Source organism: Spermophilus citellus (genome assembly GCF_964194105.1).
Source record: "Spermophilus citellus genome assembly, chromosome: 4".
NCBI lineage: Eukaryota > Metazoa > Chordata > Mammalia > Rodentia > Sciuridae > Spermophilus > Spermophilus citellus.
Window position 1 is genome coordinate 22,765,840 of NC_138185.1, and position 26,007 is coordinate 22,791,846.

A 26,007-nucleotide genomic window follows, 5' to 3' on the forward strand; every position below is an offset into this window, starting at 1 on the left:
TTGGCTTCAATTTCAGGGTTGGGAATAGGGGTGGATTAGGAATAAGGGCCAGCCCAGCAATGAGTGTTACAAGCTTCTTCCTATCCCCAGCTGTTCCGCTGGCCCCATTATGGAGCTCCACTCACTGGGGAAAATCTGTCCGTGCAGGTAGTCAACTGCAGCCGTGTGTTCAGCTCCAGGTGAGTAGGCCTGGGGGAGCCAGGGATGCAAGAGAGGCTGGGATTGACTTACTGACATTTCCCTGGGATACTCTTCTGTCCCGTGCTACTCCCCTAGGCCTCTGGGGACCCTGGTGATCTCCCTGCAACAGCTACAGAGTGCTGGGCGTTTGGTGCTACGGGAGGCCCTAGTGGATGAAAACCTGCAAGTGTCCCCTGTGAGTCCCATCAGCACCAGTCTGCCACCCCCAAACCTGAGACCCCCTCTAGATAGAGGATTACACTTAACCCAGGGAAACTCAAGACCCAGACACCGTGGTATCAACCCCTACCACTGCTAGGGCTCCTTTCATTGCAGTCCCTGTCTGAGTATGATGTGGGCCAGAACCAGGTTCAGCTCTGAGGCCCTAGGTTGTGGCAAAAGGGGAGATAAGTTTTCTGTTGCTCTTTGATCCTGGAGTAGACTCACTTCTTGTGAGAGACAAAGTTGAACACCTGGCTGAATTTTCTCCTTCCTTCCTTCCTTCCTTCCTTCCTTCCTTCCTTCCTTCCTTTCATTTTGTTACCAGGAATTGAACCCAAAGGCACTTAACTACTGAACCATATCCCAAGCATTTTCTATATTTTATTTAGTGACAGGGTCTCACTGATTTGCTTAGTGCCTTGCTCAGTTACTGAGGCTGGCTTTGAACTGGCGACCCTTCTGCCTTAGCCTTCTGAGCTGCTGAAATCACAGACATGCAATGGATTTTCCTGGTGTTTCACAGAAATTCGTATTGCCTAGAAGTAGATCTGGCTTGAAATCTCCCATCTGACAGCTTCTCATTTGAAAACTTGGACAAGCTATTTAACATTTCTAAGCTGTTTTCTTCATTTACATTATGTGGATTTAAAGCAAGTGTTGTTTTTTCATTCACTCTATAGTCATTGATAAAGCTCTTAAAAGCCAAGTGTGGTGCTGAGCTATGAGGATTCAGTAGTCAGTAAAACCAGACATGGAATTACCCTGTTGGAGCTCTCTTGCCTAACATTAAACAAATATCCACACAAATAAGTGTGAAATTGCAACTGAATGCAGGTAGGGAGCTGGGAGAGTACATAACAAGGATATGAGATCTACTTTGAGGTCAGAAAAATTTCCCTGAGAAAGTAATGCTTAAGCTTGGAGCTCAACTATTATAGGTATGAAGCATGAAGGAAGAATATTCCAGGCAGAAGAACCCAAATATACTAAAGTCCAGTATCCTGGGGGAGCATAGCTAGAGAGCAGAGAAGAGCAGAACCCGCAATGAGAAGGAGCTGGAGTGGATGGCAAGGACCAGGCCATGCAGAACTGAGAAGATCACAGTAAGGGATTTGCAAAAGCAGTAGGAGATTTTGGAGCTGTATTTGACCTCCTCAATAAATAGCTTGCTCATTACATTCTTAGCAAAGTTGTGAATAATCAACATTATTGATAATTAGAAAGGATCCACAAGTCACCTTAGTTGCAGGCCAGGAGGGTCTGTGTTTACAGATGGAGAAAAAGGCATTGTCCTTGGGCCTCTCAGGCTTAGGACAGTTTGAGGAGTACTACACTGTGTATGTTTTCAGATCCAGGTGGAGCTTGACCTGAAGTATCAGCCTCCAGAGGGTGCTGCTGGAGCCTGGGCAGAGGAGGACTTTGGGGCACTCATCCGGGATAGGTAAACTAAGCAAAGCCTGGTGATTCCAGCCCAGGTGGTCCCAGTCCAGGCAGGTCCTGGAAAGGGAGAAGTTTTCACTCCGGATCCATAGAGTTATAGCCAGATACTATGACTCTTGCCGCTCTGTCTTTGGGCCTGGCCCCCCCTCACTCCCCTCATTTTTCTTCCTCCCAGCTCAGAGTTGATCATCCCCAATGTGGGCTTCCAGGAGCTGGAGTAAGTATATGGGGGATGATCTGGGATCACTGGGGTTGGTCTTGGGGTTAGGAGCCAGTGACATGGGGTTAGTTCTGAAGGTATCAGGACTGAATCAATTCCAAGGTCAGAGATCTGTTCCAGAATCAAGAGTCAATTTGGGAATTTGAGAGCTCTCAGGGTTAGGAGTCTGCGCTGAGATCAGTGGGGTCAGTCTAAGGGTCAGTCCTAAGGTCAACAAAATCAAGGAATGCCCAGATATGGGTAACAGGTCCCAGGCATATCTCTTGAGGGCTTTCCTATTAGGCCTGGGGAGGCCCGGCTGGAGCGACGGGCAGTAGCTCTGGGCCGCAGGCTAGCTCGAAGCCTAGGTCCGAAAGATGATGATGAGAATGAGCTGGATCTGGAGCTGGAGCTGGACCTGGAGGATGAGCCTGATGTGGAGCTTTCTGGGGTCGTATTCAGCCCCCTCAAGAGGTAACTTGTACCCACATGCACCTGCTCCTATACCCTGCCAATGAGTCAGTCTCACCATTCACACATGTGGACCCACACCCATCCACCCTCACAAACACGTCCCAGGGTATGGGTGAAGGGTGGATATCCTGTGGTCAAGGGTCACTCATAGGCATAGACACTGCCACTTCCAAGGTCAAGATTGGTTACACTGGCTCACACAATGATAAGTGATGAAAGGTAAGGAGCAAGTTTTAACTCTGGCTCACTGCAGTGTCCCAGTGCTTAGAATAGTGTTGGCATATAGTAGGTGCCCAATAAATTTTTGTTTGAACAAATAAATTGATTTAGGAGTTCAGGAATGGGTCAAATTCTGGGTGTAGGCTTGCTTGAGGTGTAGGTAAGGCAAGACAAGCCCCAAAGACTCAGAATCCAAAAGTTTATAAGAACAGGAGACCTCACCTCCAGTATCAAGCGAGTGTGTGTGTTGGCAGGGAATGGGGAAACTAGAGCTGACTTTAAGCTTCTTTACAGCCGAGCCCAGAGCCTGGCCCGTGGGGATCCTTTCCAAATGTCCAAAGCCCAGGACTTCCAGGTACTGCTCTCCTCCCAGGCCCCAAACCTGTGGAACCCCCATTCTGTGTGCCCGCATGTTCCTTCCCCTACGTTGGTAGGTCTGGCGTCCTCTCCTCCCTTTCTGCACCTTTTAGGTAGGGGTCACCGTGCTGGAAGCCCAGAAACTAGTGGGAGTAAACATTAACCCCTATGTGGCCATACGAGTTGGGGAGCAGCGCCGTGTGACAGCCACACAGCGTGGGACCAATTGCCCCTTTTACAATGAGGTGGGCATGATCAAGGAAAGTGGCGAGTCTGAGAGTGGGCGGGAGCAAGATAGGAATCATCCTTAGAGGACGCGTGGCCTAGGTGCGCTGGAGTCTAGAATATGGAGGGGCGGGACTCATCAAGGGAAAAAGTGTGCAGAGGCTCAGTCCAGGGTGGAAGTACCGCGTTGTCTTCACCAGAGGCTGGGGCAAGCTGGCGTGAACGCTTCACATCTAATGTTCTCTCCCTTCCTTACTTTCCCTCACTCCCACTTCAATCCAGTACTTCTTGTTCGAATTTCATGAGACCCAGCTTCGCCTTCAAGACTTGCTGCTGGAGATCACGGTGAGGAGACAGAAGGGAGAGCTTTCCTTCAGGAAAGGGGAACGCTGAAGCTTCGGGACTAACACCACTTCCCCCCAGGTTTTCCATTCGCAGTCCCTTCCCTTTATGGCCACCCGGATAGGCACCTTCAGGATGGACCTGGGCATCGTCTTCGACCAGCCAGGTACAGAACTTTAGGCTTATTGAGACTGATCTGCAGGGACAGGGACCTCTCAGCAGTGACTCCGCATGGACTCCTGTGCACTAACTTCTGAGACAGCCATCTCTTGCGAAGACTGACACTCCAAACACTCTCACTCCTCCCTACTGAGCCAGAGAGGAACCCCGGCCACTGTCCAACGCTCTGGTCGCAGCTCTATGATCGCCTGGTGCATCCCACCAGCGTCCCCTGACTCCCGTCTTTCTGCCCTAGATGGCCACTTCTATCAAAAATGGGCTCCTCTGCATGACCCCCAGGACACCCGCGCCGGGACCAAGGGCTTCGTTAAGGTCACCTTGTCCGTGAGGGCACGCGGAGACCTGCCTCCTCCACTGCCACCCCTGGGTCCAGGGCACAGTTCGGACATCGACAAGTGAGCTGGGGTGATGAGGGGAGGAGAGAATCGGATGGGGGCGGCCTCGGAGGCGCGGACAGGCGAAGGGATAGATTCTGCTCCTCGGCCTCTCACCTCCCTGCTCCTCCAGGAACCTGCTCTTGCCGCGCGGGATACGAGCAGAGAGGCCGTGGGCGCGGCTCCGCGTGCGGGTGTACCGCGCCGAGGGCCTTCCAGCACTGCGTCCAGGGCTACTGGGCAGTCTGGCACGCGCCCTGCACGACCAACGCGTCCTCGTGGACCCCTATGTACGGGTGTCCTTCTTGGGACAGCAGGTAAGTCTCTAGCGTGCCCACTCCGCCGAAACTCAGGCCCTGATCCCGCGCTCAACCCTCTCAGTCGGTCTTCACGTCGGTCTTCAGGGCGAGACGTCGGTGCGCAGCGAGGCGGCGGCGCCGGAGTGGAACGAGCAGCTGAACTTTGTGGAGCTGTTCCCACCGCTGACGCGCGGACTTCGCCTGCAGCTGCGGGACGACGCGCCCCTCCTTGATGCGGCCCTCGCCACGCACGTGCTGGACTTGAAGCAGATCTCGCACCCGGGCCGCGCGGGTGAGTGCAGCTGGCGCTGGGCCCTGTCAGCCCCAGATCCCGCTTCAACTAACCTGGGTCCCTCAGAGCCGCAGTCGCTCCTTCCTGGGGACCCAGCTCAGTTGAGGGAGTCGGGTCCACCCGACAAAATGAACTGCTCCAGGCTGGCCCCGCCCTTCGCCCGCCCCCCTCCCCACCCGACACAAACCCCACCCTCGGTTTGACAAAAACCTGACCACAGTCACGCATCCGGTAACCACGCCTGCCCTGCTCTTCCTACGGATTTACGCTCGCTGAAACACTGCTGCCGCCTAAGTAGCCACTCACCCAGTCCTTCACCCTATTACATGTAGCCCCACCCCGGTCCGGGCTCTGCCTGGGGGTATTTGGCTCTATCAATTGGTGGCCCCAAAAGGCCAAACTTCACCGATTCGCTTCGCCTTTGGGAGCCCAGCTGGTTTTGAGCTGCACCCAGCGGTCTGCAGCTGTTCTCTTCCAGAACTGCTGAACTCTTTCCTGCCCATATCCCCACCCCCAGACTTGGAGGAGATAAGGGTATGGAGTATAGACTATTCTAGTACCCACCCGCCCGTGCTCTCCTCCAAAACACTGTTCTTGTCCCCCACAGCTGGGTTTAACCCCACCTTTGGCCCAGCCTGGATACCCCTCTATGGCTCGCCCCCTAGCAGGGGTGTCCGGGATGGTCTTCAAAGTCTCAATGAAGGCGTCGGCCAAGGCCTTTGGTTCCGCGGCCGACTTCTGGTGGCAGTGTCCATGGAAGTGTTTGAAGGGAGAGCTGAACCTGAACCTCCCCAGACCTTACAGGGGTCCAGGTTGTCCCGACTCGCCGGAAAGAAGAAGAAGAAAGCCAGACAGGGCCAGATCCCAACCAGGGTTCCGCAGCAGGTGGACACCAGCTCCAGTGCAGAATCTCCTGAGATTCCCAGTGCTATGGAGGTGGAAGTGGAGGAGTTGCTGCCTCTGACGGAGGTGGGGGCTGGAGTCACTCTCGGCTTTGGAGGTTTAATGCATTCCCAGACACTGAACACCATGGGGGAGTTTCAATTTGGGGGCTGGGTGGGTTTGTACCATAATGGGTGGAGGGAGACTGACCAATCCCTTGGAGCCAAAGTGTTGAGGCTGCAAGGCGCAGAGAGGGGTGTAGGACACCTGCAGTGACTTCTGGGCCTTGATTGTAATGGTTTTTTTGTGAACATTGTGACTCCAGCCTGATTCCCTTCCCCAGAATGCCCTGGCGCCCTGTGAAGATTTCCTGCTTTTTGGCGTGCTCTTTGAAGCCACCATGATTGACCCCACTATGGCCTTGCAGCCCATCAGCTTCGAGATTTCCATTGGTGTGTGGCCTACCTGAACCCCTGAGGGTCATGTTTTGAGGGTGGTCATTCATTTCAGACTGTATGCTCCTGGAATGGGCTATTGACTTTCCGTAAGGGTGGATTTTGACTTCTCTTGAGGCAGAATTGATTGAGGGAGGGGTCTGACCCTCCACCTATTGCCTGCTGACTCTTGCTGCTCTGAGGCTAGGTCATGCAGGCCGCCGAGAGGAGCAATTGGGCCGAGGGTCCAGGGCTGGGGAGAGAACTGAGGGCAACCTGGGGGAGGCTCAGTCTCTCCTGGAGTCTGAAGATATGGGGACCGGTCTGGAAGAAGAGGAGGAGGTGGGAACTCCAGCTCAGAGGCCAGAGCCTGTGGACGGCAGTGGGTGAGTGCTCCAATGACTCTAAGGGGGGTGTTGGGAGGTCATCATGTACTCAGGACACCCCGGAGCCTCAGTTTCTTTCTGTCTGGCCCAGACCATACCTCTGCTTGCCCCTGCGTCACCATAAGCCCTGTGTGCATGTGTGGAGCCGCTGGGAGGATTACACATGGCGCCTGCAAAGCAGCAACTGTGTGCACAAAGTGGCTGAGAGGCTGGTGAGGGCAAGGCCAGCACTTAAAGAGAGATGCAGGGCTATGCAGATGCTGGGGACACTTTGGCCCTTGAGGGAGCAACCAAGGGAAGCTAATTGGTGGAGCAAAAGGGAGCCAGCACCTTATTGGTGCAAGGCCAGAGCATAGTGGACAAAGAACACAGTTTCTGGGTAAACTGAAGGGAATTCAGGAGATCAAAGTTATAGGAGGACAGGGATTCAGAATAGTTGAACCCAGGAAGGGGCTTGGGTAAAGGGGTGGGATAGAGTACTGGAGGCCAGGCCCCAGTGGGGTGGAACCACTAAGATGATAAAGGAATAGAACCATGAATCCATGGAGCCAAAGAAGGGCAGGTTAGGAGGTATGGGGTGGAAGTGGGTGGGGCCTCAAGGTGGGAGTGGGGGTTACTGTACTTGGGACCCTCAAGACTTTGACCCTCTCACTGCGCTACAGAGCCAAGGGCTGCAGGAAGTTGAGAAGATGCAACGTAGATCAGGACTCAGTGCCTGCACACGGCTCAAGCAGACTCTGGAGGAACTGGTGGCTGGAAGCAGGTGAACTAAGAGAGAGCCCTTAGAGCTGTTGATCCAGGGTGGGGGAGACCTCGTGACTTGAAGCTGCATTTTATAGGAGACAATTTTAAATATCAAGGAGTTTGATGGAAATTTGGGGAGTTGGGTTGTGCCCAGGTCCTTAGGTGCTTCTGCTACCACCTTCCATAAGGTCTTTTCCCCTGGCTCCTGGGGGCATATATTGCTCTCATGTCTCCTACTTTATGGAGGAAACAGAATCCTCACCTTCTTCCATTTAATCTACCACCTGACCAGTTGTGCCTCTCTCTCCTTCCTGCTAAGTGAAGGAAGCATCCTAGCTGTGATCTTGATTTTATCTCCTCTCACCTCCTGGGGGAATTGGCTCTGCTGTTGTCCACTTCCTCTCCTGCATCCTCAACTGGTCCTTACTTATATCATCTTTTTTGCAGTAACCACATAAAACATGTTCTGGTTCCTTCCATCTTTGACCTTCATTGACCCAAATTCCATAAATTCCATAACCATAATTCCAGGCACTTAAGAACGTTTCTGGCGCTATTCTCAAAAGAATTAATTGTGTAATTATTCAATAAATAATTATGGTACTTGCTGGGCATGGTGGCACATGCCTGTAATCCCAGCAGCTTAGGAGTCTGAGACAGGAGGATTGCGAATTCAAAGCCAGCCTCAGCCAAAGCAAGGCACTAAGCAACTCAGTGAGACCCTGTCTCTAAATAAAATACAAAATAGGGCTGGGAATGTGGCTCAGTGGTTGAGTGCCCCTGAGTTCAATCCCTAGTACCCCCTCAAAAAAATATATATAGTACTTGCTATGCCAGACACTGTTTAGGTACAGAGATATCAGTGAAAAGGCATTTCTGATCTTGAAAATCCCTGAAGCTTGTATTATTCCCCTGGGGTGAGGGTAGGGGGTATGAGCAGAAACACAGATAATAAACATGAAAACAAAGAGATAAAAATATGCTATGTAGGATAAGTGTTAAGGGAGGAAATGAAAGAAAAATACATCAGAGAGATTTTATAAAGGGTGAAGAGGGCAGGGCACAGTGAAGGTGATGTGAAAAAGATGAAGGAGCATGTCACATCTGTAAGGGAACAGGCATGTTACGTCCTTTCAGCCAACCAGGGGCAACTAAACCACAGGTGATCTCTGACTTAAATGGGCACAGGAATGCCCCAGGGTGTAAACATGTACATCCTGATGCAGTAGTCTCTGGGGTGGGGCTGAGACTCTGCAGTTCTGACAAGTACGCAGGTGATACCAGTGCTGTTGGGCGACACATGGAGTAGCTAGGGTACTTCTCAGTGGATAGTTAAGTACTGGGGAGCTGTGAGGCTCAAAGGAAAGGCGACATGTCCTTGATGAATTTGGGTTGGTCCAAATGCATATAGACACCTTATGGAGAACAAGAGTAAGAGGGCCGTGAGGGAATGGGGGTTGGGAGGCCTGCTCTGAGGGAATTGGCCCCAAGAGCCCATGTTCTCTCCTGTGACTCCCGTGGTTTGCATGTCCCTTCTCCCTGCAGACAGTTTTGCCGCAGTACTGAGCGTAGGACGATGACCCGGCCCAACAACCTGGATCGATGCCGAGGGAAACTGCTGACGCACAGCCTGGTATGGGCAGGGGAAGGAAGGCAGGGGGACCTGGCTAGAACCCTCCACTCATGCTCTCTTTTTGCCCTTTCAGAACCTGTTGGCAAAGCAAGGTCTGCGGCTTTTACGTGGTCTGAGACAGGCCAACATGCAAAAGAAGGTGACATTGGCCAAGAAACTCCTTGCAAAACTGCGCTTTCTGGCTCAGGAGGTAATGCCTCCCTGACCCCGTCTGCCTACCCCGTACACCCATCCCCCTAAGCCTTTTGACCATCCAGAGTTCTCTGGGCAGGTGTGATGTCACGCCATTCCTTTGGAATGACTGAGGGTGAGGAAGAAAGTTCTAGGGTTCAGCAGGGATTCGGGGAGCATTCAAGATCTCTTTGGTTGAAGATTTGAGAGTAAATTCCCTTGGGCATGACCTCCCTGGTCTGAAACTCTGAATTCAGTGTATGAAGGGAAAGGGAGAATATTTTCTCTGCTAAGCATCTGCATAAGTTATCTTGTGTTATTCCTCTGGCAAACTTGGGAAGAGTTTACCCCATTTGAAAGGAGCAGAAACAGGCTTAAAGAGGGAATCTTAACAGCTGGTTAAGTAGCAACGGGGATTCCAAACCAGTTAGATCCTGGTTTCAGACTTCAAAGGATAAGTTGGGATTTAGCAAGTAAGAAAGAATGCATATATGTGCAAATGGCCAGAATTAGAACTGGGGGACATGTGGAAGATAGAGTGTTGGAAAGACGGAGACAGTATATAGAATTTATACTGAATTTTAGTGCAAAATTGCTTTATTGGTTTTGTTTGTTTGTTTGGTGCTAGAATCAAACCCAGGGCTTCACTCATACTAAGCACATGCTTTACCACTGAGTTACAACCCTATTCTGCTTTTAAAAATTTGTAGTGAAAACCTGTATTTTGTGACATAAATAAGCATCCTGAAATAATATAGTTTAGTTTTGCTCTTTTTCAAACTTATATTATTTTGCTCTTTTTTTAATATTATGTATGTGAGATTTATCCAGATCATTGCATGTAGATGTGTAATTTGTCTCATTACTGTATAATATTGTATATAATATATTTTATACAATATTGTACATAATATTGTATAATTTTGTAATTTGTTTCATTGCTGTATAATATTTCCTTCTGGCAATATACTATGATTTATTTATACATTGTATTGTTGATGGATTTGCAAATCGTTCCTAATTACTGGTCATTAGAAATAATGCTTCCAAGCTGTGCAGTGGCACACAACTATAATCCCAGCAACTCAGGAGGCTGAGGCAGAGGGTTTGCAAGTTCAAGGCCAGTCTCAGCAACTTAATGAGATTCTGTCTAAAAATAAAAATTAAAAAAAGGACTGGGGCCTGAGTGCTGTGGTACACACCTATAATCCCAGTAGCTCTGGAGGCTGAGGCAGGAGGATTTCGAGGGCAAAGCCAGCCTCAGCAATTTAGCAAGGGGCTAAGCAACTAAGTGAGACCCTGTCTCTAAATAAAATACAAAGTTGGGCTGAGGATGTGGCTCAGTGGTTGAGTGCCCCTGAGTTCAATCCCTGGTACCCAAAATAAACAAATAAAAATAAAAGGCCTGGGTGCTGGGGTTGTGGCTCAATGGTAGAGCACTTGCCTAGCACGTGTGAAGCACTGGGTTTGATCCTCAGCACCACATAAAAATAAATAAACAATAAAAATAATAATAATAAAACAATAAAAAACTAATAATGTTTTCTTTTTTAAAAAAATATTTTTTTTTTTTAGGTGTAGATGGACACAACACAATGCCTTTATTTTTATTTGGTGCTGAGCATCGAACCTGGGTCCTTCCCATAGCTAGGCGAGCGCTCTACCGCTGAGCCACAATCCCAGCCCCAGAAATGTTTTCCAAGACCATTTTGGCACATGTCCTGGTATGCAAGGGCTAGAGTTTCTGTAGAGCAGTGATTCTCAAGCTTTTTCTTCTTAGGACTCTTTGGTGCCTTTAATAACTATTGGGTTTCCCAAAGAGCATTTGTTTATGTAGACTTTGTTACCATTACATGAATTAAAAAGGAAAAACAAAGCCAGGTGTGGTGGTGCATGCCTGTAATCCCAGTGGATCAGGAGGCTGGGGCTGGAGGATTGTAAATTCAGTGCCAGCCTCAGCAATTTAGCAAGGCTCTAAGCAACTCAGTGAGACCCTGTCTCTAAATAAAATTAAAAAAAAAAAAAGTATAAAAAGGAAAAACTAAAAATCCTGAGAAATAAACAATAGTTATTATTTCATTAAATAACACGAGCAAATCAATTACATGTTAATATAGATAACCTGTTTTCATAAAAAATAACAATAGCCAGGCATGATGGCACAAACCTAGAATCCCAGTGACTTAGGAGGCTGAAGTAGGAGGATTGGAAGTTCAAGGCCAACCTCAGTATTTTAGTGAGGCCTTAAGAAACTTAATAGGACCTTGTCTCAAAATAAAAATAGAGCCGGCACAATAGTGCACTTCTGTAATCCCAGCAGCGCTGGAGGCTGAGACAGGAGAATTAAGACTTCAAAGCCAGCTTCAGCAACAATGAGGCACTAAGCAACCATGGTGAGACCCTGTCTCTAAGTAAAATACAAATTAGGGCTGGGGATGTGGCTCAGTGGTATAGTGACCCTGAGTTCAATCCCTGGTATAACAACAACTACTACAACTACAAAAAACAACCACCACAACAAAAAGCAAACAAAAACCCAACAAAGCTATAATCTCCAAAACAAAAAATTTAGTGAGAAAAGTGGTATTGCTTTACATTTTTAAAATAACTTTTTAATATCTGTTATATTAAAATTTTGGTCTATCTTGTACTTTGAAAGGATTGATAATTTTGATTATTTTCAATTTTCAAGTGTTTGCTGAAATGACCCATCTTTTAGCTCTTGTGTACTTCCCCACTGTAACTTTTAGAATTTTTATCATACTTATTTTAATGTCCCTGTCTAATAATTCCAACATCTGGGTTATCTTATGTGTCTTATGTGTTATTTCTTCTCTTGATCAAGAGTCACATTTTTCACTTTTCCTGTCTTATGGTTTTTTTGTTTGTTTGTTTGTTTTGTTTTTTTGGTGGGAGATGTTAATCCCAGGGACACTTTACTACTGAGTGACATCCCAAGTCCCTTTTAGTTTTTGAGACAGAGTCTTTGCTCAGTTGCCCAGGTTGGCCTTGGACTTAAGGTCCCCCTGCCTCAGCCTCCCAAATGACTGGGGTTACAGGCATGCACCATCATGTCCAACTGTCTTGTGACTTTTTAGTTATAATGTCTGTATTTTTGTATGAAAGAACAGTAAAGACTAAAATAAATAATATGTATTTCCAGAAAGTGTCATTCCCCTCCTCACATCAGGCATCTGGAGTGAATCCTGCGTCATGCTTTGTATTTGACCTGGGCTTTGCTGTGAACTTGTTTGGGTTCACTTCACCTCTGGCTTCGAATGATTTGAGGATGGGACAGGACTCTCCTTTCATCTGGGCCTAGAATTGAGAACTGGCAAGATCCCACAAATCTGTCTCTATTCTTACCCCAACTGCCAACATTCTGATTATGGGCCCTTGTCCCTGCTTTACAGGCCACCTGACAGGCTTAGGGTTGTAGACAAATTCTTGTTTTCTAATTCTGTTTCCTTCCCTCTGAACCTAAGGAGATACCTTTTAGACCTGTTTTCCCTTCCCTAGACTTTGAAAGGGACCCCACCCCATAGCTCTGAAAGTCCAGAATGCTCCCCTGCTTTCAGTGGGCTCTCCGGCTTTGCCTTGGAGCAATGTGTTCTTTCAGATCTCCAGCTTCTCTCTCCACTACAAAAGCTGAAATCCCAGAGGACCATGGATTTCTTTGAGCTCATCTGTCCTCTTATTTTCTTCTAAAGGTGGTTACTTTTCACTTGTAAAAAACCCTTAAGGGGGGGCTAAGACTGTAGCTTGGTGGCAGAGTGAGTTACTGAGTTCAAACCTTAGCATCACATAAAAATAAACAAATAAAATAAAGGCATTTGTCCATTTACAACTACAAAAACAAAAACAAACTTAATGAGGATCTCTTATTGCAGCTATTTACATACCTCCCCTTAGCTCTAAGTGAAGATCCTTAGGAAGGAGTTGGTAAATAGATAAGTCTTGTTTTGTGGCTAGGTCCTTGGGATTCTCATGTGGCATGCAGCATTAAACATTTCTTAGAAGTTGTATAGTTTCTCCTTATTTATGACCAATTCCTTTTTATAACTGCAGCTCTGCCAGAGGTGGGAGCATCTGTAGATCTCTCTTCACCTATGAAGAATCCATCACTTTCTGGATTTATTTCATTAGGTTTCTTTGGATCCTCACCTCTGTGATGTTTTGTTGTTGTTGTTGTTGTTTTAAACACACAGTTTTGCAATTTATTTAGGTTGTTTTCGTTGTTAGGGTGACAGTGAGTCTTGTGTGCAACTTTCTATGTCCAGACTGGTAGTGGACATCTCCACTGATTTTTAAAAAAATTTAGCATTTTCCTTTCACACATGCAATAAAATGTACAAATCTTATCTAAACATTTGCTGAATTTTGGTGAATATATAGAACTCTGTAAAACAAATGCCTACCAGGAATCAAGGTATAGGGGGATTGGGGATATAGCTCAGTTGGTAGAGGGCTTGCTTCATATGTACAAGACCATGGGTTCAATTCCCAGCACCACAAAAAAAAAAAAAAAAAAAAAAAAAAAAGAATCAAGGTATAGAATATTACTATCATCCTAAAATGTTTCTTTCTTCCAGTCTTTACTCCCCACTGCCAGAGAATAACCACTGTGTTAATTTTTCATTATGTTTTTGACTATTCTAGGATTTTGTATCTAGAATGATGCAATATGGATAGAGTGTTCTACAAAGACATTGGAAACACTGAATTAGCACACATTGAACTAGTGATTCCTGAATCATTATGTCTAGGGGATAGATGTTGGGTTTCTACAAACCTCAAGTTTTTGTCATTGGACCATTACATAACCTTGTTTTATGTCTGTTTAAAGAAACCTGGTAGTGGACTCCTCCACCGATTTTTAAAAAAAATTTAGCATTTTTCCTTCACACCACACATGCAATGAAATGTACAAATCTTATCCAAACATTTGCTGAATTTTGGTGAATATATAGAACTTTGTAAAACAAATGCCTACCAATAATCAAGGTATAGCGGGGCTGGGGATATAGCTCAGTTGGTAGAGTGCTTGCTTCACATGTACAAGACCCTGGGTTATTTAATAAATATTGTTGATTTGTTAACATTGAACTCCAGGCTAACAACACTATCATTCAGGCCTGAATGAAGGTTTTCTAATACACGTCTGTACTTTCTAAGTACATGTTCTTGTGCTTAGCAAGACTAGCCAGCACTTCAGCACTATACCTGGGGATCATTTTAAATAGTGAAAGCGCTGACAAAAAGCACAAAAATGCAAAGATCATAGCGCTCAGTAGACTATAAGAAAGACACTTATTTGCAGTAGTGCAGGTCATGAAGATAGAGAATGGCCTTATTCCACTGTAGGGTGGCTCAATTTTTTTGTCTCTCTGCCAAAAAAATACACATGTGCCTATAAAAAATGCCAGGACTATAAATTTGGGGCTTATAAATATTAGCAAGCAAGTGAATTTGCAAATACAGAATCTGTGGATAATGAGGATAGACTATATTCTTTATAGTGAAAGGCTTTTTTTTTTTTTTTACTTTATTTTACTTATTTATTTATGTGGTGCTGATGATCATTTTGTTTATTTATTTTTTTATGATGATCAAACCCAGTGCCTCACACATGTGAGGCAAGCGCTATACCACTGAGCCACAACCCCAGCCCAGGAAGGGCTTTTTTAAAACTCAGAACAATGTTTTTGTTTGTGATTCATCCACATTGTTGCAGATGTCAGTTTTATTTCTTTTTATTGTTCAGTAATTTTTAATTGCTTGAGTATATGTTAGTTTGTTTATTCATCCTCATGTGGATGGATATCTGGATTGTTTCATGTTTTAGGCTATTATAAAGAAAGCTTCCATGAACATCTTGCATAAGTCTTTTTAAGAGTACATACATTGGTTTCTCTTGGGTAAATACCAAGAAGTAGAATTTCTCAGTTATAGGATGTCTACATGTTTAATTTTTTTTTTTAGAGAGAGAGAGAGAGAGAGATAATTTTAATATTTATTTTTTAGTTTTTGGCGGACACAACATCTTTGTTTGTATGTGGTGCTGAGGATCGAACCCGGGCCGCACGCATGCCAGGCGAGCGCGCTACCACTTGAGCCACATCCCCAGCCCTACATGTTTAATTTTTTAAAAACTGCCAGATCATTTTTTGAAGTAATTGCTCCTTTTTACACACCCACCAACAAAATAAGAAAGTTCCAGTTGCTTTGTTTTCTCTCCAACTTTTGGTGTTATTAGTCTTTTTTTTTTAATATTGCACTTTTTTAATTTTTATTTTTAGTTGTTCATGACACAATACCTTTATTTTATTTATTTATTTTATGTGGTGGTGAGGATCGAACCCAGTGCCTCACACATGCAAGGCAAGTGCTCTACCACTGAGCTACAACCCCAACCCAGTCTTTTTAATTTCAGATATTTTGGGCCTGGAGATTTTGCTCCGTGGTAGAGCACTTGCCTAGCATGCATAAGGCCCTGGGTTTCATCCCTAGCACTACAAAAATAGATAAATAAATAGATAAAATAAAAAACAGTGCCCATTTTTTTTTTTAAATTTGAATTTTGATGGGTGTATAATGGCAACTCATTGCAGTTTTAATTTGTACTTTCCTAGCACTCAGTGATGTTGAACATTTTCATGTGACCATTTGCCATTCATATTTTTTTTTAAAGAGAGAGTGAGAGAGAGGGGGACAGAGAGAGAGAAAGAGAGAGAATTTTAATATTTATTTATTTTTTTCTTAGTTCTCGGCGGACACAACATCTTTGTTGGTATGTGGTGCTGAGGATCGAACCCGGGCCGCACGCATGCCAGGCGAGCGCGCTACCGCTTGAGCCACATCCCCAGCCCCATTCATATATTTTTATGCAGGGGTTTTCATGGCTTTTCCAGTCTTCAAAATTGAACTGTTTGGTTTTAAATTATCGAATTGTATAGTTTAAAAACATATCCTGGAACTGGGCATGATGGCACATACCTATAATTCCAGCAGCTCAGGAGGCTGAGGCAGGAGGACCACAAGTTCAAAGCCAGCCTCAGCAACTTAGCAAAGTCCTAAGCAACTTAGCAAAACCCTGTCTCAAAATAAAATATTAAAAAATGGGCTGGAATATAGCTCAGTGGTTGAGCATCTCTGGGTTCAATCCCTGGCACCAAACAATAGCAACAACAACAACAAAAAATAACCCAAAACAAAAAATCCCCCAACATATCCTGGATATGAATCATTTGTGACTCCCTGATTAATTTTCTTTCCTTTATTTAAAAATACTTTGTTTGGGCTGGGGATGTGGCTCAAGCGGTAGCACGCTCGTCTGGCATGCGTGCGGCCTGGGTTCGATCCTCAGCACCACATACAAACAAAAGGTGTTGTGTCCACTGAAAACTAAAAAAAAAAAAAAATATATTAAAATTCATTCTCTCTCTCAAAAAAAAAATACTTTGTTTTAGTTGGAGTTGGACACAATACCTTTATTTTTTATTTTTATGTGTTGCTGAGGATCAAACCCAGCGCCCCACACATGCCAGGTGAGCGCTCTACCGCTGAGCCACAACCCCAGCCTATGATTCATTTTCTTAATGGTGTTTTTTGGTGACCAAATTTTAAAGTTTGCATGAAGTATGATTTATCTAATTTTTCTTTTTATCATCCTCCTGATGCATGTGTAAGGCACCTTTGTCTACTTCTAATCTACAACGGTGTCCTCCTCTGCTTTTCTCTAAAAGCCTATGTTTTAGTTTTTATGTTAAGCTCTCTGTTCTCAAACTATTTTTTGTGTTCAAGTAAGATAAAGGTCAAAATTCTATTTAAAAAATATAGACATTCAGATCTTCCAGAGCCATTTGTTGAAAAAAATTCTTCTTCTCATTGGGTTGTTTGGTTTCTTAATTCAACATTAGAAGACTATGTAAGTACCTCTATTGAATTTTTTATTTCAATCATTCCACTTTTTATTTCTGTAAATCCTATTTTTCACATCTGCTATACTATTTTTTACAGTTTCTTATTCTCAGTTAAGTTTGTCTTTTGTTTTATTTAGTAAAACAAGCACAGTTGTTTTTATAATGCTTCCAATAATAGTTTTTTGGGTGTTATTATTGTTTTGTAGGGGGTGGGTCTGGTATTACTCTCTGTTTCTGTTTCCTTCTGGCTTACTGGCTTTTGACTAGGATCTGCTAGATCTGTCAGTCTGATGTCTTTACCTTTCCGGCTTCTGAGTTTGATCCTTACCCAGTTTCCCCACCAGATGTCCATTTGCATCAGTTAAATACTGATGCAGATGTTGGTTTTCTCTAACATCCAATCACCAAGTCTGACCATTGTCCCCCTTCTCTCCTGTCCTTACCATCCTACTTCAAGACCATCCACTCCTATCCAGATAATGGTGTTCCCTTAAAATATCATTTGTAGGAATTCTTTGAGTCTTGGAATAAAGGTACATTTTTTTTTTCTGGAAAGCATTTGACTTTGCTTCTGATTTAGATAACTTTAAACTAAAATTTGATATCCAGCAGCACCCAGACACAGTAAAAAGTCAGCTTGTGGTTTTTCTTTTTGGGAACAATTTCATCACTTCACTCAACCAGGCAACTTTTCCTATAGATCCTGGGTAATGAAAGGGTGGCCAAGTTTATTTATGGGTTGCTTTTTATCCCGAAGGCACATGTTTTGTTTGATTGTTTTTGTTTTTTGGTGGTGGTGGGGATCCTGGCTTCCAGAGATGGGAGAGATCTCCTATTAGACTCCTGTCCTGAGTGAGATCTGAGATTTTATTTTATTTTACTTTTTCTCACTGTCAAGTCATGAGAAGCTCAGGTTTGCCAGGTTTGGCCAATACCCTTGTAGCAAAAATGGCTTAAATTCTCTGCTAACCTCCTTGCGTTCCCACTTTCATGTAGAGGTTTGTCTGATCATTGGGGACTTTTAATAAAATATTCATAAATATTTTACTCAGACACTTTCACTGTTTTTAGTGAGAGGAAGATCTTAATTTCTAGCTCGTGATATTACTCAAAATGGAATTGTGGGATGATGGCTTTGAATAGGGGAGGGAGAGGGTCAGGTTTGGGCTTCCTATCAAGCAGTTCTAGCAATTTTTTGAACTCTGTGATATTTGAAGTTCTACTATGTTCCATGCTCTGTATTAAGCCAAGGGGATCCAGCCCTTCTGATGTTCTTCACCTTTTGGGGCTTGTGTTTTAGTAAGAGAGGAATTATACATCTGTAAATGAATAAGAAAACTAGTTGTGACCTATAGGAATTGCCATGAAAGATGTTGCAGAGGCTAAGAGGGAGGGGGAGAACCTCCAGGCAGGAGTTCTCTGCAGAAACAACACTGACTAAAACCCAGAGGAAGGGGAAAATGGTTTTTCATAGTAGAAAATGGGTTGGGAGGAAAGACTGAAAGCAGGAAGACTTAGTAGGAACTGTCACCATTGACTGTGGATGGTCTTGAAGTAGGATGGTAAGGACAGGAGAGAAGGGGGACAGTGGCAGGACTTGGTGATTGGATGTTAGAGAAAACTGACATCTTCATCAGTATTTAAATGATGCAAATGGACATCTGGTGGGGAAACTGGGTAAGGATCAAACTCAGGAGGAGGGAAAGGTAAAGATATCAGATTGACACATGCTCCAACATGGTTGAACCTTGAGGTCATTGTTCTAAGTGAGATAAGTCAGGCACAAAAGGACCAAATGCTGAGGAATCCACTCGTACAAAGCACGTGGAATAGTCCAATTTATAGATACAGAAAGTAGAAGGGTGGTAGCTGGGGTCTGGATGAAGTGGGGGAAGGAAGAGTTAGTGTTTAGTGGGAACAGAGTTCTGTTTTGCAAGATGAAAAGAGTTCTATCCAGGTGCGGTGGCGCACGCCTGTGATCCCAGAAGCTCAGAAGGCTGAGGCAGGAGGATCAAGACTTCAAAGCCAGCCTCAGAAATGGCGAGGCTCTAAGCAACTCAGTGAGACCCTGTCTGTAAATAAAATACAAAATAGGACTGGGGATGTGGCTCAGTGGCCGGGTGACTCTGAGTTCAATTCCTGGTACCCCCCATCCCCCGCCAAAAAAAAAAAGAGTTCTAGAGATGGATGGCAGTGGTGGCTGCACAGCAGTGTGAATGCCACTGACCTTACACTTAAAATGCTTTTGGTGATATATTTTTTTTTTGTTATATGTAACTTTATTATAATTTAAAAAGAAGAACTGAGGTCGAACTATGAGTCTCAGGTGTTCTATGAGGCATCTGAGAGGAGACGTCAGGGGCACATGGCCACATGGATCTGGGGTTCAGGGGAGGTCAGGGCTGGGATGGATATTTGGTTTGTCTGTCTAGCCCAAGCTGTGGGTGGTCTCAGCTGCAGATGCCTGGATGACCCTGTTCTCCAATGGCAGCCACAGCCGCCCCTCCCTGATGTGCTGGTCTGGATGCTCAGTGGGCGCCGCCGTGTGGCCTGTGCCCGGATCCCTGCCCAGGATGTGCTGTTCTCTGTGGTGGAGGAGGAGCGAGGCCGGGACTGTGGGAAGATCCAGAGTCTGCTGCTCACAGTAAGGGGGCCCTGGGGTGAGGGTGCTGGGGAGAGTGGGGTGTGGCTCAAGGAAGGTGGGGCCTCAAGAGTGGAGGCCTGTGGTTCCCAGCCAGGGGACCCTGAACTCTTTTCAGTTGCCCCCAAAAGCCCAGGTCAGCTTAGAAATGAAGTAAACAGCAAAGTTGTTAGCCCTTGGCCTGCACTGGCTCTTTTGCTGACCAGGCTCTGATACATGGCAGAATGATGAGAGAGAGAGAGAGAGAGAGAGAGAGAGAGAGAGAGAGAGAGAGAGAGAGAGCGCTATTAGTCAGTCTCTTATAAGGGTAACTGATATTCAGGCAAAACATTTCTAAATGAGGCATCCCTAGACAAGATATCAAAAGGGATCTCTAATGGTGAATTGTTGTGACTCTTGGAATTGGGGATAGGGAATATATTGAGGGTGGAGGGAACAAAAGAGGGAGGGCAGAGGTCAGAGTGTAGCTTTGGGGCTGGAGTGACAGCAATAGCCAGGAGGGGTAGGGACAGGGTATGGGGTGCAGGGCATGAAGTGGAGTGCAAAAATGGAGGCAAGAGGAACTGTTTTTTGGACTGAAGTCCTCCTCTGTTCCAGACTCTGTTGTAGCCCTGGGGATGCAGCCCTTGCCATGTTCCTCATCTTTTTGGAGGGTGGGGTTTCATAAGGGAGACTATACATCTATAAATGAGTAAGAAGAATAGTCACAACCTGTAGGAATTGCCAAGAAAGATGTTACAGAGACCAAGGGGGTGGGGAAAACCTGCTCAGATAAGATGGCCAGGGACATCTCTACGGAAACAACCTTGAATCTAAAACCCAGAGGATGGGGAGAAGCTAGTGTGGAACTTGGGCACAGTTTGACTGAAAGAGCAGGGTGTGCCTTGGAGCCACAGGATTGTTGGGCCTAGCTGGGGTAAGAAGAGGAGGCCTCTGAGGCCCCAACATGCCTCCTTCCCACACAGGCACCAGGGGCAGCCCCTGGGGAGGTCTGTGCCAAGCTGGAGCTCTTCCTGTGGCTGGGACTGGGCAAGCAAGCCAAGGCCTGCACCTCCGAGCTGCCCCCAGACCTGCTGCCTGAGCCCTCGGTGGGGTTGCCCCACAGCCTGTACCGGGATGGTGAGTGCAAGGCTGGGCGGGGCAGGCACAGGGCTCACCTCATTATTTGCCCAAGGTGGGAGCTCATGAGTCATGGGAGGGGTCGCCTGAATGGGCATGGCACCTTCCTTTCCCACACCCCAGATTTCAGCTACTTCCAGCTCCGTGCTCACCTATACCAGGCCCGAGGCGTGTTGGCAGCAGATGACAGTGGCCTCTCTGACCCCTTTGCTAGAGTCCTCATCTCTACCCAGTGCCAGACCACACGGGTAAGGGCCAGGCTGGGTTATGGCTGGAGGATCTTGGGGTACAAGGTGGAGTGGGACTGTGCTTTTCCCTATGGCCCTAAGTCTCTGCCCACTTTTCAGGGCAGAACAGTGGATAGGACCACGCTGTTGTAGCTGGTGGTGGAGAACCCAAGGTCTCAGGGGAAAGGAGTCATTTCCTGGGGTTAACTTTAGGATAGGTTCTGAAGGTAGCAGATTACAGCAGGGAGAGCCAGGGCTGGGAGGGGCAGCCAGACCCCAGTGGAGGATGTTGGTCTTCATCTATCCCGATTCTTTCATGAAATATAAAATAAATAAATAAAAAGAGCTAGGGATTGTGGCTCAGTGGTTAAGTACCCCTGAGAATACCCTCCAGAGAATACAGGCTGAAGCACAAAAATAGAAAGTACCATTTTAGAGCAGGAATGCCCACCTGGCACACATGTGGGGAGCTGCCTGCTGACACCTGCCACTGCCCCCTTCTCTCCATGGCCCCCAAGGTTCTGGAGCAGACGCTGAGCCCCCTGTGGGATGAACTCTTGGTATTTCACCAGCTGATCGTGGACGGGAGGCGGGAACACTTGCAGGAGGAGCCTCCGTTAGTGGTTGTCAGTGTCTTTGATCACAATAAGCTTGTGAGTGAGTGCATGCGGCCCCACCTGGGCTCCTGTCTGCCCCTGCTTCTTGATGTCCCTCCTCTGAGCATCTTTTGTTTTTATCACCCTGCCCCTCACCCAGGGCCCCCCAGTGTTCCTGGGCATGGCACTGGCTGCCCCCAGGGTAAAGCTGGTGGAGGAGCCATACCAGCACCCTGAGCTGCAGTTCTTCCCCATGAGGAAGGGACCCCGGGCAGCTGGAGAGCTCATTGCCACCTTTGAACTCATTGAACTGGACTACCGTGGCGGACTTGAGGTCAGAATACGGAGGCCCACCTGGCACAGGCTGTGGGCCTATCTTGTTATTCATCGAGCCCCAGGGGATATAAAACGTGGGTATAATCCGAGCGGATGGGGAGGCTAAGGCAAGAGATCACGAGTTCAAAGCCAGCCTCAGCAACTTGGCAAGGTCCTAAGCAACTCCTCGAGACCCTGTCTCTAAATAAAATATAAAAAGAGCTAGGGATGGGGCTCAGTGAGTGCCCCTGAGAATACCCTCCAGAGAATACAGGCTGGAGGTCTGTCGTGGGGTCACTCATTGGGAACATCACGAGTGCTCGTACTGTGGGTTCACCTCGCCAGGCCTTCAATCCCAGAGCGCCCTGGCTGTGGTCTTCTGGTGCCATCCCGTCCTACCCACCTGCCCCCCTATATACGCTGCTTTTCAAGAGCCACTCCCACTCCCAGCCTTGCTGGCTTCTGGGCACTGCACTGCACCAGGGGCTCTTGGCCTCCCCTCCCCAAGCCCAGGCTTTCTCTCCTTTGGCCTGATTCCTCTTTGACCTCTGACCTCTTTTCCTCTGCAGCCCTCAGTGCCCAGTGATGTGGAGCCCCGGGATCTGACATCCCTGGTGGAGCCCCTTTCCGGACGCCTGTCCCTGCCACCCAACGTGCGCCCAGTGCTCAGGGAGTTCCGTGTTGAGGTAGCACCAGGCACAACGTCTTCCTGCCCCCCTCACATGGGTGTTCTCTTGTCAGGTGCAGGCCCCTCACTCTCCCACTTCCTGACCCTAGGTGCTATTCTGGGGTCTCAGGGGCCTCGGTCGTGTGCACCTGTTTGAGGTGGAGCAGCCCCAGGTCGTGCTGGAAGTGGCTGGGCGACGTGTGGAATCTGAGGTCCTGGCCAGCTACCGTGAGAACCCCAATTTCACTGAGCTTGTCACACATCTGACAGTGGTGAGCCGTAGGCTGGGGACAAGGAATTTGGGGCAGAGAAGTGAAAGAGGGCAGTGGGTGGTGAATTTCCACCTGGTTATCTTAGATCCAAACAGAAGACTTATGTGTGTGTGTGTGTATGTGTGTGTGTGTGTGTGTGTGTGTGTGTGAGAGAGAGAGAGAGAGAGAGAGAGAGAGAGAGAGAGTGTGTGTATTCTTGAGGACTGAATTGAACCCCCAGGAGCTTTATTGCTGAGCTACATTCCCAGCCCCTTTTCATTTTTTGAGACAGGGTCTCCCTAAATCACCCAGGCCGGCCTCAAATTTATAATATTCCTGCCTTAGCCTCCCAAGTCTCTGGGATTGCAGGCATGTGCCATGGTACCCGGCTCAGCAAGTTCTCTATAAAGGGCCAGATAATAACTATTTTAGCCTTTGTGGGCCATCAGTCTCAGCTGCAACCAGTCAACTCTGCCATTGCTGCATGAAAACAACCATAGATAACATGCAAATGAATGAGTTTGACTGTGTTCCGAGGAAATTTTATAAAAACTGGCAGTGGGCCAGACTTGGTCTATGGGCTGTGGTTTGCTGATCTCTGGATTAATCTGCTGCTCTCTTGGCTCTTTTGAATGAGTGGACAAACAGGGCTGAGAAGAAAAACACACTGTATAATATGCCATTACCATTCTATGGGTTTTGGGGTCAAATTCTGACAGTGCCACTTAAGATCTTACCAAATCACTTGTTTTACTTGAGCTTCAGTTTTTCTATGTGTAAAATGGGTACAAAAGCAAAAGGGGCTCCAGTGATGTGGATCTGACACCCCTGGTCGAGCCCCTGACCACTGGGTGCACGTTGGGTGGCAGGGACAGGCCACCCAATCACAGCGGCTCAGAGGATGAGACAGGAGGATTGTGAGTTCAAAGCCAGTCTCGGCAACAGCGATTGCTTGGTAAGCAACTCAGTGAGGCCCTGTCTCTAAATAAAACACAAAATAAAGCTGGGGATGTGGCTCAGCCATTTTGGCTGCACTCCCGTATACTTTAGACTAAATGATTAATAAACAAGAAAAATTTGTCACTGTTCTAGAGGCTGATCAGGCAAGGTAGCACATCCCTGTAATCCCAGTGACTCGGGAGGCTAAGGGATGAGAATCACAAGTTAGAGGACAGCCTCAGCAATTTATTGAGGCCCTAAGCAACTTATTGAGACCCTGTGTGAAAATAGAAAGCAGAAAGGGCTGGGATGTGGCTCAGTGGGTTGGCTCAGCACCCCTGGGTTTAATCCTCAGAGCCAAAAACAAAACAGTTCTGGAGACTGAGAAGTCCAAGGTCAAGGCACCAGCAGATTTGGTGTCTAAAGAGAGCCTGCTCTTCATAAATAGCACCTTCAGTGTGTAGTGTCACGGTGGGATGGCAAAAATAGGAAGGGACTCCCTCAGGACTTTTTTGTAAGGGTCCTAATCCCATTCAGGAAGACTCTGCCCCCATGACCTAATACCTCCCGAAGGCCCTACCTTAATACCATTAGTTTGGTTAGGATTGAATGTATGAATTTTGGAGAAACACATACCTTCAGACCACAGCAAGGTGTTTCCTCTCATTTCATATTTCATGGTACAAACTGGGAAACACACATTCCTCTTTCCACTATGCACTTGAGAAGATGTGCATTTTTCTGTTGTTGCGTGGTATTCTGTAGATATCAGTTGTGTTGAGTTTTACTTGATAGTGTTATTAGAACCTCTTGACCAGGCATGGAAGTGCACACCTGTGGTGCACACCTGTAATCCAAAGTGCCTCAGGAGGCTGAGACAGGAGGATTGTGAGTTCAAGGCCAGCCTCAGCAAAAGTGAAGCACTAGCAACACAGTGAGCCCTGTCTCTAAATAAAATACAAAATAGGGCTGGGGATGTGCTCAGCGGTCAAGTGCCCCTGAGTTCAATCCCCAGTACCAAAAAAAAAAAAAAAAAAAAAAGAACCTCTTGAACAGGCCTCCTTGATAGCTCTCTGTCTAATTGTTATATCCATCATTGAGAATAGAGTATTGAAGTCTCTGACTACTATTGTTGGATTGTCTATTTCTCCCTTCAATTTTACCTTTTTGTTGTTGTTGTTGTTTGTTTGTTTGCTGAGGATCAAACCTAGAACACTACATATGCTAGACGAGTGCTCTACCACTGAGCTACATCCCTGATCTGTCACTTTTTACTTATTGTGTTTTAAAGTTCTGTTGTTAGGTGCATATGTGATTATAATTGTGATATATTCTAATTAACATATACCATTGTAAAACAAGCCTCTTTGTCTCTAGTAAAAACTTTTGTCTTAAGGTATATTTTCTCTGATAATTTAGCAACTCCAGGTGTCTATGGTTGCTGTTTGCATGATTTATCTTTGTCCATTCTTTCACTTTCAACCTACATGTGTCTGAATCTCGAGAGTATCTCTTAGCATGGAGTTGCATCTTTTTTTTCCCATTCAGTTGTCAAGTTCTATATTTTTATTGGCATGTTTAATATAATAACATTATTATTGTTATTGGTACGATTTACTTACATCCACTATTTTGTAATTTGTTTTCTATGCTTTGTGTTTTGGGGGCTTCTTTACTGCCTTCTCTTGCATTAAGTAGATATTCCTTTGTATACTGCTTTAATTGCTTTATTGATTTTTATTTAGTAGTTGCTCTAGAGGTAACAATGTACATATTGATTTTTCACAATCTATTTCAGATTAATAATTTAATTCCAGTAAAATATAGAATTTTTTTCCAGTGGAGCTCCATTCTTTCATCTTTTCTTTGTGCTATAATTGTCACATATGTAAAAAATAAAGTCAGACATCCAGTACTGTAATTAGCATCTTTTTCTCCCTTAGGATCCATTGATAGATATAGAATTACTGGATTAAAGGCCATATTTGATTTAATGGTTCTAAATCTATATTAGCAAATTAAGCACTGGTACTTTACGTAAGAATAACAACAGCAACCCTGTATTTCTTTTTTTTTTTTTTTAATATTTATTTACTTTTTAGGGGCTGGGGATGTGGCTCAAGCGGTAGTGCGCTCGCCTGGCATGCGTGCGGCCCGGGTTCGATCCTCAGCACCACATACCAACAAAGATGTTGTGTCCGCCGAGAACTAAAAAATAATAAATATTTAAAAATTCTCTCTCTCTCTCTCCTCTTTCACTCTCTCTTTAAAAAAAAA

General features: G+C 46.0%; 1 protein-coding gene across 1 annotated transcript in view; it reads left to right on the top strand.

Annotated features, from left to right (window-relative positions):
* Positions 1 to 26,007, top strand: part of LOC308648562 (fer-1-like protein 4) — a gene marked incomplete at both ends in the record, with an annotated part of 42,660 nt that overhangs the window by 828 nt on the left and 15,825 nt on the right. Inside the window, 26 exon segments of the mRNA XM_081293318.1 lie at positions 91 to 179; positions 277 to 376; positions 1,752 to 1,843; positions 2,018 to 2,059; positions 2,345 to 2,515; positions 3,029 to 3,089; positions 3,205 to 3,336; positions 3,599 to 3,661; positions 3,740 to 3,824; positions 4,074 to 4,233; positions 4,346 to 4,529; positions 4,617 to 4,803; positions 5,411 to 5,772; positions 6,029 to 6,137; positions 6,328 to 6,505; positions 6,597 to 6,717; positions 7,168 to 7,268; positions 8,795 to 8,882; positions 8,956 to 9,072; positions 19,467 to 19,619; positions 20,582 to 20,735; positions 20,859 to 20,983; positions 21,481 to 21,615; positions 21,719 to 21,892; positions 22,443 to 22,559; positions 22,651 to 22,812. Of these exon segments, the coding sequence (XP_081149444.1) occupies positions 91 to 179; positions 277 to 376; positions 1,752 to 1,843; positions 2,018 to 2,059; positions 2,345 to 2,515; positions 3,029 to 3,089; positions 3,205 to 3,336; positions 3,599 to 3,661; positions 3,740 to 3,824; positions 4,074 to 4,233; positions 4,346 to 4,529; positions 4,617 to 4,803; positions 5,411 to 5,772; positions 6,029 to 6,137; positions 6,328 to 6,505; positions 6,597 to 6,717; positions 7,168 to 7,268; positions 8,795 to 8,882; positions 8,956 to 9,072; positions 19,467 to 19,619; positions 20,582 to 20,735; positions 20,859 to 20,983; positions 21,481 to 21,615; positions 21,719 to 21,892; positions 22,443 to 22,559; positions 22,651 to 22,812 (3,462 nt within the window).